The 13,271-nt window shown below is 38.5% G+C and overlaps 1 protein-coding gene across 1 annotated transcript in view; it reads right to left on the bottom strand.

Moving 5' to 3' along the window:
* Positions 1-1,274: 1,274 nt before the first annotated feature.
* LOC149245553 (NAD(P)-binding Rossmann-fold superfamily protein) overlaps positions 1,275-13,271 on the bottom strand; it is a 395,959-nt gene continuing 383,962 nt past the window's right edge. Inside the window, exon 8 of the mRNA XM_089457801.1 lies at positions 1,275-1,976. Coding sequence (XP_089313927.1) covers positions 1,691-1,976 — 286 coding nt within the window. The 3' untranslated portion in view covers positions 1,275-1,690. The remainder of the gene's footprint in view (positions 1,977-13,271) is intronic.

Raw genomic sequence — 13,271 nt, 5'->3', positions numbered from 1 at the left:
ATTGACCCAAGCATGAAGCCCATACTTTAATAAGTCAATTTCTTTAATAACAAAATTTCTTTTTCTTTCTTTTGACAAATATATTACATCATGACTCAATATAATTATGAAGACTCACACTAGTTACATTCTTCAACACTTTATTCATTACATTGATATCAAAGCTTCATTTTTTTATTCGACTTTTGGCCACAATTTATATAAACCTTGTCTAATCTAGCTTTTGGCGACACCAATCTTATGAAAGTTTCTTTGGTCTCTAGGTTTTTGACCCCACACAACAAAAGGACCCTTTGTCATTTATAGTTTAAAAATTTCATTGAAAAAGTATTTATTGTAATTTCAAAGGAAACCACAATAACAAAAATACAATTGTGCCATAATGGAAAAATGTAATTTTTAGACAATTAAGTTAAAAAGGGATTTGTTGCAGTAAAACGATGTGTGGAGAAAATATATCGGAGGAGAAGTTGAATGAAATTTACATAAAATCAATAGAGTAATCTCTAGGCATCATTTAGTTTAGTTGATTATTGTTATCATGGAGGTAACATGGAGCACAAAAATTGATTGAGGGTTGTGACAAATCTCAAGACTCACAAATCTCAAGATTGTCACAATAGGATTAAGACATAATTGGACAAGAAGAAAAGTATATAGTGATTAGAACGACCATAGTGTGGTAGATGAGGTGAATTGTAACACTATTTGTTGGCCTTACAAATTTGTTGAAAGCTTTAATAATCCATCGTACATTTAAAGCAAATCATCCGTGTGATAGTTGGTGACTTAGAAGTTTCCTTAGGCATTCCCATTCAAACGATGCTAGACATTTCCTTCTAAGGAGTGTCCGAGAACTAACAGTTCCCAATAGATTTTCTGGTTGCTTAAGGAAATTGAAACTAGAAGCCACTTAGACCAACCATCTGTGATTCAACTTTCCAATGAGTTGCACATGGTTCCCAACAAATTTTCTAGTTCCTCAAGGGAATTGAAACCAAAATGTATATGTGCGAAGGTGTTACTGTTGTTAACAATGACTTCAAAATGGTTATGGAGGACAATATCAAATTAAACAAAATGATAGAGAAAAAAATAAAATTCTGAAGGAGGTTAAATGCCAAAACTTTCAATAGGTTCAATAACCATTAAAAAGGGATTTTAATTAAAAACACTTCAAAAATCACACAAATATTTCTCTTGCTCTTGCTTGAAGGACTAGACATACTATATTCTTGCTTTAGCAAAAACCATAAGTAGGTAGCATATGGGACTTCTTCAATAATCGCACAAATATTTTTCACTTTCTTTTGCTTGATTATGACTACTAGACGGAGTCTATTCGTGCTTTAGCAAAAAGATAAATAGGGCAACACATGATGGATGCACAGACATGTTTGGGCAAAATATGTATCACCATACTTTAAAGTTTCTTTTACTTTTGAAGTATTATGAACTGGGTTTTCCCTTCAAATCGTTTGGAATTATATATCACTAATATGACCCTCTCTATCATCTTACTATGCACAATCTCATAAGTGGATATGATAACATTTCATTGCCATTTCCGTTCATGCAATATCTGCAGTCCGCGTTCTTTGTCAATAGGTTTACCTGAATTCAGGGGGGCTCTTGTGATAAAGAAGAATCAGTTTGATGATAAAATTGTCGTTGTCAATGAATTGTTCAATCAAAATGGGCAGCTATCTATGCTTTCTATAATACTCTTCAAACCTTGCATGTAGCTTGGATAAAGCATTTTCACTTTTAGCTCATCCTTCAAGCGTCTATTGGAAACCCTCTTTTCTGCAATAATTCTATAACTGCTTGCTTCTCCCTCGGTGTTCCCTGTTGGAGTTCCCTTTTCAATGGCTTTCCCTTGTTTGCATGGCCATTTTTCCTCCAGTAAGGACTTTGCAAAGGAAAAGACTTCTGCACGAGACGCTGCATCATCATCAACAATGTTGTAGATTTTCCTGAAAATGAAATAAAGGAAACAGAAGATAAAATATGGTCACCAATATGCCCCTTTCACCAAAAATGGAATCATGAAGAAAAGTCTTTTCTAGAAACATTACAAATTTAATGCACAACTATAACTGAGTTCAGACAGTTCTAATTTAAACTTAATAGAGAAGCATGGGAGCATTCTTAAAAGGACACATCCATTATAGACTGAAGATCTTTACCTATTATCATATCATAGCAACAAAATACTTCCAAACAATAATTGGTCTATATAGCATTTTAGCTGATATTCTCTATTTTTGGGAAGTTGCACCTAAACGCACTGAAAATTTAGCAAAACCTTTTACCTTAAACGTCGAACACAGAAAAGTTCATGCTCATAAATTCTATTCACACGTCTCCAATAATGTCTAGTAATAGTATGTGTACAAAACTAAAAGCAAAATGTTTCATCAACGGACAACAAGGTTGGGAACTTCTCTGTTTTATTATGATAGATAATGCACATAGGATATCATTTGACTTGACATATCTGTTGTTAATCAACTCCTTATTTCTTGCTAAGGACCAGCACTCCAGAAGGAAAGACTGCTACATTTCCACTAGATCAAGATAACTATAATTAATGAAAACACACTACTTTGAATTCTATTCAACTTTCATACCCACTGATGTATTAAAATCAGTGTTGAAAACAAAATGGCATAGGAAAAAAATCAGCAAGGGTCTAGAAATCATTGTCTTGGAAACATCAGCAAAAAAATTGGCAAACTGTGGCACATATTAAAAAATACAAATTATATTCAGTTTTTCAAACTTAGACGAATTCGTCCACAGGGTCTTGGATAGACGGTGATTGGGCGTTTTGTTAAGGCACTCCTTGATGTGAAGTCATCGGTTCAATTCCCCGCCCCGATCAGGGTGATATATTGGGCATGATGAAGATGTAGACCTGCCAAGCTTACAAAAAAAAACTTAGACAAATTCGGAAAAAATCAGCAAAAATCGGGATCGAAAAAAAAATGGCAAAGATTGGGAAAAATTGCCAAAGGAAAAAAATTATGATTTTTTTTTCCTGCTAAAAAATCAGCTGGTTGAAAAACCGTGATTTTTCTAGACATCGCCAAAAAATCAGCAATTTTATCACCACTGATTTGTACCCAACACAATCTTTCTTCATAATGAATTTCTCAAGAATATATGGGTTAGACCCATAGAGAATACATAGAAAAATACAACTGCTGGAACCTGGAAACTCGGCCCCACTGGCAAAATTAGCCTTTGGAAACTGCCCCTCCTGAAGAAACTTGGCGCTGGAGAATTAGACTTGTCTCACCAACAAATCGCCCCCTCTTTCTTATCACCTCGTACGGCCCCTATGCACTAGAGAGAATCACCCTCTCTAAATATTTCTGCCTCCTCCACAACTCGACTCTCCTCTTTAGCAACTCGGCCTCCCTCTTTCCTGAAATTAGCCTCCCTGAATTTCTCCCGAAATTCTTTGCTACACCTCTTCTCAATTCTCTTCAGTCTAGTCAAGCCTCTTGCTCTAGAGAAAATTGCTTCCTCCACAACTGTGTTTTCACCTCTCCCTTAGGCTTATTTTATAATTTCATTAAGCCAAAACCCCTAACCCTAATCTCCTAAGTGATCAATGGTTAGAATTAAATCCTAAGCCTCATTTTAGTTCATTGGTTGAGATTATATGTCACTTAAATAATTATATTATTTATCCTTGGAATTTGGCCTAATAGTCCACAAAAAATTAATTATTGTACTTTTCCTAAGTTAACCTCAGGAGAGAAATCATAAAATACCTTACTCCACCAAACAAGCACCTAAAGGAGCAATCAAATATCTTCTACATGCTAAGACACCAAGCCAATGTAGAAAACCTTCAAAGGCTACAAAGTCAACATTGAGGGGAAGTGGGGTGACGTCTTAAGTTGCAAGAAACGGGCCCTCCCCTCGGTACTAGATATGTTCTGGTATGGAAACTCCAAAATGCAGGTGAAACACATTTCACCCCCCATGAAACGTGTTTCACAGGCCATACAATATGTTTCGGTGCCATTCAATGCATTTCAGTGGCTGTACAACACGTGTAGGCCCCTAAATTGCGCTAAAATGACCCCCATTTTCGTCTAGGACCCACAAAAATCAAATTTTTACTAATTTAAAATTAATTTATTTCGATTTTTTTTTTAAATAATATCTTTTAAGAGAACTCTAAAAGCCTCTAGAGATTAAAAATTCCTTTTAAAAATGGGTTGTCCCTCTCATTTCTCTTCACACTATTTGAGGCTTGAGCAAGGGAGAATTGAGAACTTAGCGAAGGAAATTGAGAAAGAGCAACTTCAGCAAGAGAGGATTTACATCATAAGGTTGCTACAACCATCCTTGTTGCTGTTTTATGGTGCTTTTGGGCATCTAGAGCCATCTTGTTTGACTACTTTTTGGTGTTTGTGGGCTGCTACAACCATATTTTTTTACTGTTTCTTCGTTTTTTTGGACAAGTACAATGATATTTGTTGCTGTTTTTGGTAGTTACAACAATAGTTTTTGGCTATTTCATGGTGCTTCTAGTATAGTTTCCAAGAGCAACATGAGGACTAACTTTTATCCTCTTTGGCGGTATGTAACAAAGGTTTCTAGAATTGCTGGTGGTGGTACATGGGAGTGGATATCCAATCTGTGTCAAAAACCTTACAAGGGCTCTTAACCAAGAGTTGAGGCACATTTTTTGCATAACAAGGGAAAGGTGTGGAGGTTTTCCCAAAGACAATTGACTTAAGTTGCAGGAAACGTTGCCCAGGGGTCCGTTTCCGAACGCAAACGAAACAGAAACGAGGAAATTCATACCGTACGGCCTGGAAACCTGTTTCTGGCCATACTAGACCGTTTCACGTCGGGGAAATGTGGCCAATACGGCTGCAAATGAGTTTCCAAGCCGTATGACAAAGTTTCCAGTTAATACTTGATGTTTTATTTTATTTATTTTTTTAATTTTTTCGCTTCTAATTTTTTATTGGGTGACTAAAATATCTTCTAGATAATTCTAGATGCCTCTCTCAAGTTATAAAAAAGATGATTTTTTTGAGTGGGGCAGCTTAATGTTCAAGCCTATGGCTCCTTTTACTTTAATTTTTAACATTACCATGAAATGACTCAAGATGTTTGAGAGTGGTTTCTCCCTCATTGGATTTCATATGGAGAAAGTAGAATTTTAGATCTCACTCAAAATCCAGTAGACTTATTTGTTTTTCAGGATTTCAAGATTGCAATGTTTCCATTGGATTTTGTCATGTACTAGGGCATGGAACTTGTATTTAATCAAGAGAACCAAGCCCTCTATGCAGGGGAGACTCTCAATAATCAAGAGTACCTAGGGTAATGTGATGTAAATTTAGAGACTTATGTTTATGCATTGACAATTGAAAATTTAATCATAATGTAATAAATTAGAATGTATCATGTATGCTTTATGATTGCACATATTTCTTAAATGTCCTAAGATATATATATATATATATATATATCTTGTGTTTCTCCATTTCCAAAATTTGGGGGGGCCACGTTTCGTATCCGTTCCGGTTTCGGAAATTCCTACTCGTTTCCCCATATCATGCAACTTAGCAATTGACCCAAAAGAAAGGAGGAAGTATGAGCTTGAACAAGAAGAGGCTGATGGACTCAAAAAAAGACATGATCAACTTGCCAATGCTACTCCTTAGGCTTCAAACATTAAGCCAAGGATTGTGCTTAAAGGAAGAGGAGAGTGTTAGTTTTTGATGGATATGGTAGCATCGAATAGGTGTTCTAGTCTTAGATGATGCTAAGAGGCTACAGAACACGAGATTTCCAAAACCCAGAAAAGGTTTCGTGAGATAAGCTTGGGAAACACCTTAATTAAATTAATTTTCCATAACTAAAATATTTCCTAAGTTTAACTTGGGAAAAGTGGTAAATAAAAGTCAATTAATTAAGGACGTTCGAGATTGCTTTAGAGACTTCTTTTGATGAAGTCTAATTGTTCTTAGTTGTTGATGGAGATTAAATTGTGGTCATTAAGACTCCAACGAGAGATTATAAGAGCAGGTCGAAAGGCTTGGAAAAAACATCAGTGTGATCAGTTGTGAGCAAAGGTAGATTGACTCACCTAGTTCACAGTATTCAATGAGGGTGCAGTTTGAGCCATAGGGAAAAGCATCAGAGAGAGGGAGTAGCTGGATTCCAGAGAGATTCCTAGTGATCTTCCAGTGTCAGAGAGACAAGAGAAGGGAGGCCGAAATGTCTACAAAAGAAATTGATCAGAAACCCTAGTTGAGTAGCTGGAAGAGGTTCGATTCACCTGCCGGAGGACAGAAGAGTGTCCGAAAGGCAAAGCGAATTCATTCTAGAGGAGGAGGGAGGTTAGAAGTCCCAGTTGAAATAATTTTCGGGGCTGTCAGAATTACCCAGAGCTAGCAGTGCACATTTTAGGCAATAGTGCTGGTGAGCTCCAGTATTGCAGCAATGATGCTGCAACTCCTGGGACTCCCTACTTTACTTTTATCAACCCGGTAGTTCATAACAAACTTGGAAGCGACGATGCTATATGCACAAGTACTAGCTCTTACTGCAGGCTATCACTTGATCAGCTGGCACAAGTTCGCTAGGAGCTTAAGCCAACTTCTATGAGTTCTTAGAAGAAGCTTTTAACTGTGATGGATGGAAGCTAACTCAAAAGAGGCTAGTCTACTTGCAGAAAGAATGATGAAAGCTGAAAGGAAATGCAAACCCTAGCAAACCCTAGTTTTACTGACTAACCCTACTTGTGCAAGAAAAGAGATGTACAACTACTGAAATGGATGCCATGGACTATTGCAGAGGTAAAATACATGTGTTTAAGCTACTTCTGAAGGAAAATATGGAAAAATCATCTTTTTGTATTCTTGAGCAATTTTATACAGAATTATTATGCATGTGTTTTGACTATTTTTTACTGTGCAGAGGTTTATTGGCGAAAGGAAATGGAGTGGGTGTTTGCAGGGGGTTAGGAAGGTGTGGAGAGGACCTAAGGGGTCCCTAGCACCCTTCTGGAGATTTCCACCGCGCTCAGATCTCAAAAAATTGCTCGCGTTGTCTTCTATAGGAGGCTGCAGGGGATCTACAGGAAATTCTACAGGAAGTTCTACAGGAACAAGCCGAAAGTGGTTTTTAGAGGATTGATGGTGGAAAAATGGTGGGGAAGTGGAAATGAAGGATGGATAAGGATGTTAAGAGGTGCAGGACCTGGTAAATGAAGCTAAGGAGTGATGAAGATGGTTGGATTTGTTCAAGGATGGAGAAAGCAATGTTGCACAAAAATGTAGAAATTAGGGCTAGTTGGGAAAGTGTGGCGAATGAAGGGAAGAAATCTTGAGTGAGGGATTGGAGCAGGTTGTATGATGGAGGAAGGGTAGGTAGGAATGTATTACAGGTGTTCTGCACATTACTTTCCAAAAACTGATCCGAACAAAGACTAAAAAACAGAGATCTATCTACTTTGACCTAATCTACTCTTAAAAACCAGAAATATGATGAACAACAGTTTATAAACAGAAAATCATGCAAGAGAGCTATGGAAACTAAGCAAGAACAGATCTAAACATGAAGACACAACTGATATCAACTTTTCCAATTCAAAATCTAACACTAGCAATTGCATTAGAAGGCAAAAACAGTGTTTTTGTGGCAGCAAGTGTACCTTGGTCTCAATTCATGGTCCCAAGGAGGGAGAAATGAGATCAAGGACTACTTGGTGGCCTTTTTGTGGATCTTTTCTGTTACCAAACTGTCAAATCAACCTGAAGCATGAACAACTATCTAAATCATAAAAAACAACCTAAGCAATAAAGCAAGATTCTACCCTAAATAACATAAATTATTCTAGGAATGCAAGAAAAACACATAAAAGTACACGAGGAGGTACTGACACTTGGGTTGGGCCCAACCTCAAGAGCTATAGCCTCCTAAGAAAGATCAGAGCTGGTGCAAAGCAAGATTCATCTTCATTAATCAAAAAATAATAGTTACATCCCACAAACTGTCTACAAGAGGAAGCTCGAAAATGTCCTGATACAGAGCTGCACTAATGTGCGAAAATAGACCAACAAAATGACTAAACTACCAAGGCTTGAAGCCTTCCTACTTATGCATGCGAGGACCCCCATAGTCCTTAATTTTAGGAGCTTGGCTGCCCAAAACTGCAGTTAATCAGCCACTTCATTAGACCTGCTCAACTGCCTTTTGAAATCATCTTTGGTGGGCTATAGAACTCCGAGCTGATGGTGGAGAACTCGAGGAAGGGGTCATTTAGTGCAGTAGACACCCCTCCTACAAATCCTCAGCCTTGTCTCCTTGTATTTGGCTACCAATCTACTTATAAATGCCTGATCTTGGTCCAAAAATGTCCAAAAATCTACAATAAGCACGTATTAGACCTCGTGGTAAAGTGACTATTTCCATTCACACAATTAACAAAAATATATTCAAAAACATGCATAAAACTATGGAGAATGTTGGATTAAATGAGAATATTAGGCAAAATGAGCCCATATAGTTACCCATTTCTGGGGCTCATCATCACCCCCCTACTGAATGTGTTGCTTATCCTCTGAGCAACTAATCCAGTTCATCATCCTTGATTGCTTTGACTGCCTCTTTGACATCCCAGGCCTCTGAGGTGATGTCCTCTTCCCTATCATGAAATCTGCCTTTCTACTACCTCCTCCCATTGCCTTTGCTCCTCTTCTTCCTTGACCCCTTCTAATAGCCCCAACAGTGGTGGAGGGCTGAACTTAAGGCCAATCCAATTGGCTTTCAAGTTCTGCATTGATTGTTTGTATAGGGGTACTCTTCTCATGGCCTCCCTCATTCTGGTTGGGGAGTGGTATTCTCTTATTTTCAGACTATGGGACAAGGTGTTCCATCTCCTTGTGCAAGCATGAATGCAATTATCACCAAACAGTGTTTCCATGTCCTCAAAGTGAGCAATGGCCTGAGCCTGCCTTTCAACATAGTCAAGTATGATGTGAGGGTTGTCTGCAAGGTACCAATGGGAATATATAAGGGTTGAGGGATCTTCTGGTTCTTCCCTGATCATAAGTGGCTCATTTAGTTCCCTGGCCATAATCTTCTGAATCTCTACTCCCCTCTTTTCCTCATGGCTTAACCAAGAAGCCATGGCCATGAGTTGTAGATCTCCTAATACAGTGTTTGGGTCCCATAGATTCATGTTAGGAAGCGCCAAGTTGTGTAAATAGAATTCTGCTAACTTGGCCTTGTCTTTAGCTGAGCTACTGTGACACAATTACAGAAACTGATTGTAATTCTGAAATGGAGTGGTGCCCCTTTGGGCCAATGTGTTAATTTGAAATTGCAACCATTGGTCTTTAAGGTATAATGCATAAGATTTAGCGGGTTGCCTACATTGTAAGGCTTCTATTGCCCAACTGGCCATGCAGGCCATTTGGGCTTCTTTTTCTTGCAATTGTTGTTTTAAAACTTGTATTCCTTTTGCTGCCTGAGATTCCTATTCTTGCAGCAGTTTTGTTAGCATCTCCACATTGGCTTGTAGCTCTTCCTCTTTCTGCTGTTTCTCGGTTGTTTCCTTATTTGCTGGAGGTCCTTCTTGTTGTTGTTGCTCTCCCAAAATGGACAGCCTATCTTCCTTGTGGACTTCCTGTAGTTGCAACTGCTTTTTTAGCAACTCATTCTCCTCCTATAGCTGGGCTCTTTTGCAGCTTTCTATGTGCCTCACCATGGCCAATTCTCCTCTTAATTCTTTTAACTTATCGTCCATGTGGCCTATGTCCTCAACTCCCTTAGACTTGGCGATTTTCATCCATGTGTGTGTTTTGATCCTCTCTTTCTCCAATTCGAAAAATAATGGTACAACAAATTTTTGTGGGATGATTTTCCCACCCTCTAACAGATTGTAATATGAACCCAAATCAGGTTGAGGGGTAGGTATCAGTTCCCTTCTGGGTTTTTCTAGGGATGTTTAGTCCAAAATAACTGTGTCAAAATTTTGTTTGTGTGCATCTATTTCTCAATTCCTATTTTTATTTCCGTAGCGTATTTTAATTGGTGAAGAATTGTAGTGTCGTTTATTCACTATTTGTCGTAATAATAATTACATAAGACAAATAAACTATTGAGTTAGGAGAATAATACTCAGTTGCTGCAATTCAAGGAATTTTCACATGGTATCAAAGCATTGAAGATTAGATAAGAAGCTCATAAGCGAAGGAGGCGAGATTGTGCAATTTCAGAGGGAGATATGAAGCAATAGTTTCTAGCTCTGCGCAAGCCAGCCAAGTAGTGTGAATTGCTGGGGCGGGAAAATTGATTTCCAGTTCAGGGTCAAGGAAAAGTTTGATTTGTCCCAAAAGCAATAGCAGCAGGCAATGCGGTTACCAAGAAGAGGTTCCAGAGAGCAAATCAGTTAATTTGTAGAGTAGATCTAGGCATAGAGATTTGCAGCAAGCGTTTGTAGTTGCAAATCTGCACCGGAAGGAAGAGAAAACCACAAGGAAAATTATACTCAAGACTTCTCTAGTGTATTTTAAGTCTTCATATTTTATAGTATGACCGAAGAGAGATTCATCATTCAGGAGGCTACAAATTTGTCTTCCAGATTGGAGGATAAATTCACTTAGATAACTTGCCTCTCTAGCTCGACTTCACAGGGTGTCTGGTATATAGACAGTGGAACGTCAGCTCACATGATAGGAGTTAGAGACTACTTCCCTAGCTACAAGGAGGAGGAGATGGACTTCCAGATTCAAATGGGAAACAAATTAAATGTACTCTAGTTGGGAGAGGTACCATTGAGATTCATAGGGAGTGAAAAGTAAGCATCAGTGTTACAAATGTTTTGCATGTGCCCGGATTAGGCATGAACCTAATTTCAGTGTCAAAACTACAGGACAAAGAATATGATGTTTATTTTGTAGGGAAGAAGGTGTTCATCAAACACCAGAACTGGAAGAAGGCGAAGCGGATTGGAGTTCGTAGTAATAAGTTGTATAAGTTACAACTAGACTCTCCAAAGGCACTAGTAAGCAACAACAACAGTGGTAGCAGTAGCGGTGGGAGAGACCTGAATGAATTGTTGCATAGGAGAATGGGTCATTTACACTATCGAGCACTTAGGATGCTTAGGGAGATAATGATAGGTGTTCTAGGATTGAGCACGGAACACGATGATGTGTGCAGGGGTGCGTACTTGGGAAATATGCTAAGGCATCGTTCCCAAGAAGTGACAGTAGATCAGATGGTGTGTTGCAACTCATACACTCAGATATTTGCAGCACAATGCCCACCAGATCTCTCAGAGGGTACGAGTATTTCGTCACCTTCATAGATGATTACTCCAGGAAGACTTGGATCTATTTCTTGAAGACCAAGGATGAGGTCTTTAGTCATTTCCAAGAGTTTAAGGCTCTAAGTGGAAAACGCGACATGGAAGAAGATTAAGGTGCTTCGCACGAATAACGGAGTGTGAAAATTTCATCTATTGCAGTAACTGGAAATTATTCTTCTAACTGTAAATTTAACTATGCAATTTATTTGCTACGAAAAACAATGAATAAATCACTACTGCAATTTTCACCATAAAAATATTGTGGAAATAAAATAATGGAAACTGAGAAATTCTAGCGCACACAAAAATTTAACACAGTTGTTTTTGGACAATTGTCCCTGGAAAAACCCAACATGGGAAAACCGATGTAGCAGATGAGGGTTTTATTATTATTCTTCAGCAACAAATTTGAGTACAATAATTTGGATGCTCTACTAGCAATCCAATTTGGGAAAAATACTAACAAAATTATTGTGAGAATTTTCCCTCACCCCACAACTAGTTTTTGTCCCCAGAATTGCCTCCCCAGCCACACGCAATCCCTTCTGCGTCAACTTCTACGCAAAGTTTGCGCAGATCCTGCTGCAACTACCTCCAGAAACCTTTGAAACCCTTAGATCTATCTCCGCCTGGTTCTATAACTGACTCACTACCTCATCTGACCAAAATCCTAGCCTCCAGTAGTTGAATCACTAACTCCTCCAACTAGATTGAACCGACTGCTACTGTGCCTATGCAATCCTTGTGCAGACCCTATGGGAATTTCACACTCCCTCTCAATGCCTCTTCCGGACCTGGAAGATTTCCTTCGAAAATGCTATTGACCTCCTCTGCCACCTACTACTCACCCTTTGACTCAATCTTCTTTGTTGAATCTTTGATACTGAGAAAATCGAATTGCTTGGGCAACTAAGTATCTACATTGGTGTTTTTTTTCATCTACCCATCGACTTCTTTTTATAATCTTCTTATTGGAGCACCAACGACCAAGATTAGAACTTAATCAAGGGCCCATACTAATTCCCTGTCGACTCATGTGAGTTTCTAGAGAATTCTCACTTTATCTCAATTAATACTGATTAATTAACCATATTCCCTAAGTTTAGACTTAGGAAATATTTAAAAATCGGCTAATAATCTAATTAAGATACTTCTAGGTGGAATTTCTAGAAATGATTTTTGGGTTTTGGAGGTCTCATGTATTCTAGCATCTCCACCAAATTTCATGGCTAGAACACATCCGATGCTACAGAAACTAACACTCTCTGTTAGCGAGGACTGTGTTCTCTCTAGTGTTGCACATCCTACCACAACATCCTGTCTCTGTATCACCTCTATTATGCTGCTGATGTATGACTGCTGCTTCCCACCAATTACTATGCAACTCTGACGCTGCATCTGTGCTACTGCTGTACTGTTGCCAACTTTCCATTTGCACTGCAACTCCCTCTCATTTGTTGCTATTGCAACTGAGAAGTATCCAAAATAATCAGTTCCTGCTACTGAAATGGGTTCTCCACCATACCCATTTGTTCTTTGAAATAGACGAACTTAGCTCTCCCTAGAGCTTGTGTGAGTATATCTGCAACCTACTCTTCTGAGGGAACATATTGTAGTTGGACCGCACCATGCTGTACACAATCTTTGATGAAATGATATTGAATATCTATATGTTTTGACCTGTCATGAAACACTGGATTCTCAGAGAGCTTGATGCAACTCTGATTATCATAGTAGATATTGGTTGCCTCCATCCTTTGCCTGAACAAACTTACTAGCAGCTTCTGAAGCCATGTAGCTTCACACATAACTGTGCTTGCTACCATGTATTCTGCTTCTACAGAGCTCAGTGCTACTGACTTCTGCTTCTTGCTGCACCACGAAACCATCCCTGATCCAATGCTGAAGCAAT

This window comes from Pinus tabuliformis, chromosome 7 (genome assembly GCF_031772625.1).
Source record: "Pinus tabuliformis cultivar Carrire ecotype Pingquan chromosome 7, CPIR1, whole genome shotgun sequence".
NCBI classification, from domain to species: domain Eukaryota; kingdom Viridiplantae; phylum Streptophyta; class Pinopsida; order Pinales; family Pinaceae; genus Pinus; species Pinus tabuliformis.
The sequence above is the reverse complement of the archived record's forward strand: the minus strand, read 5'-3'. Positions and strand labels throughout refer to the sequence as shown.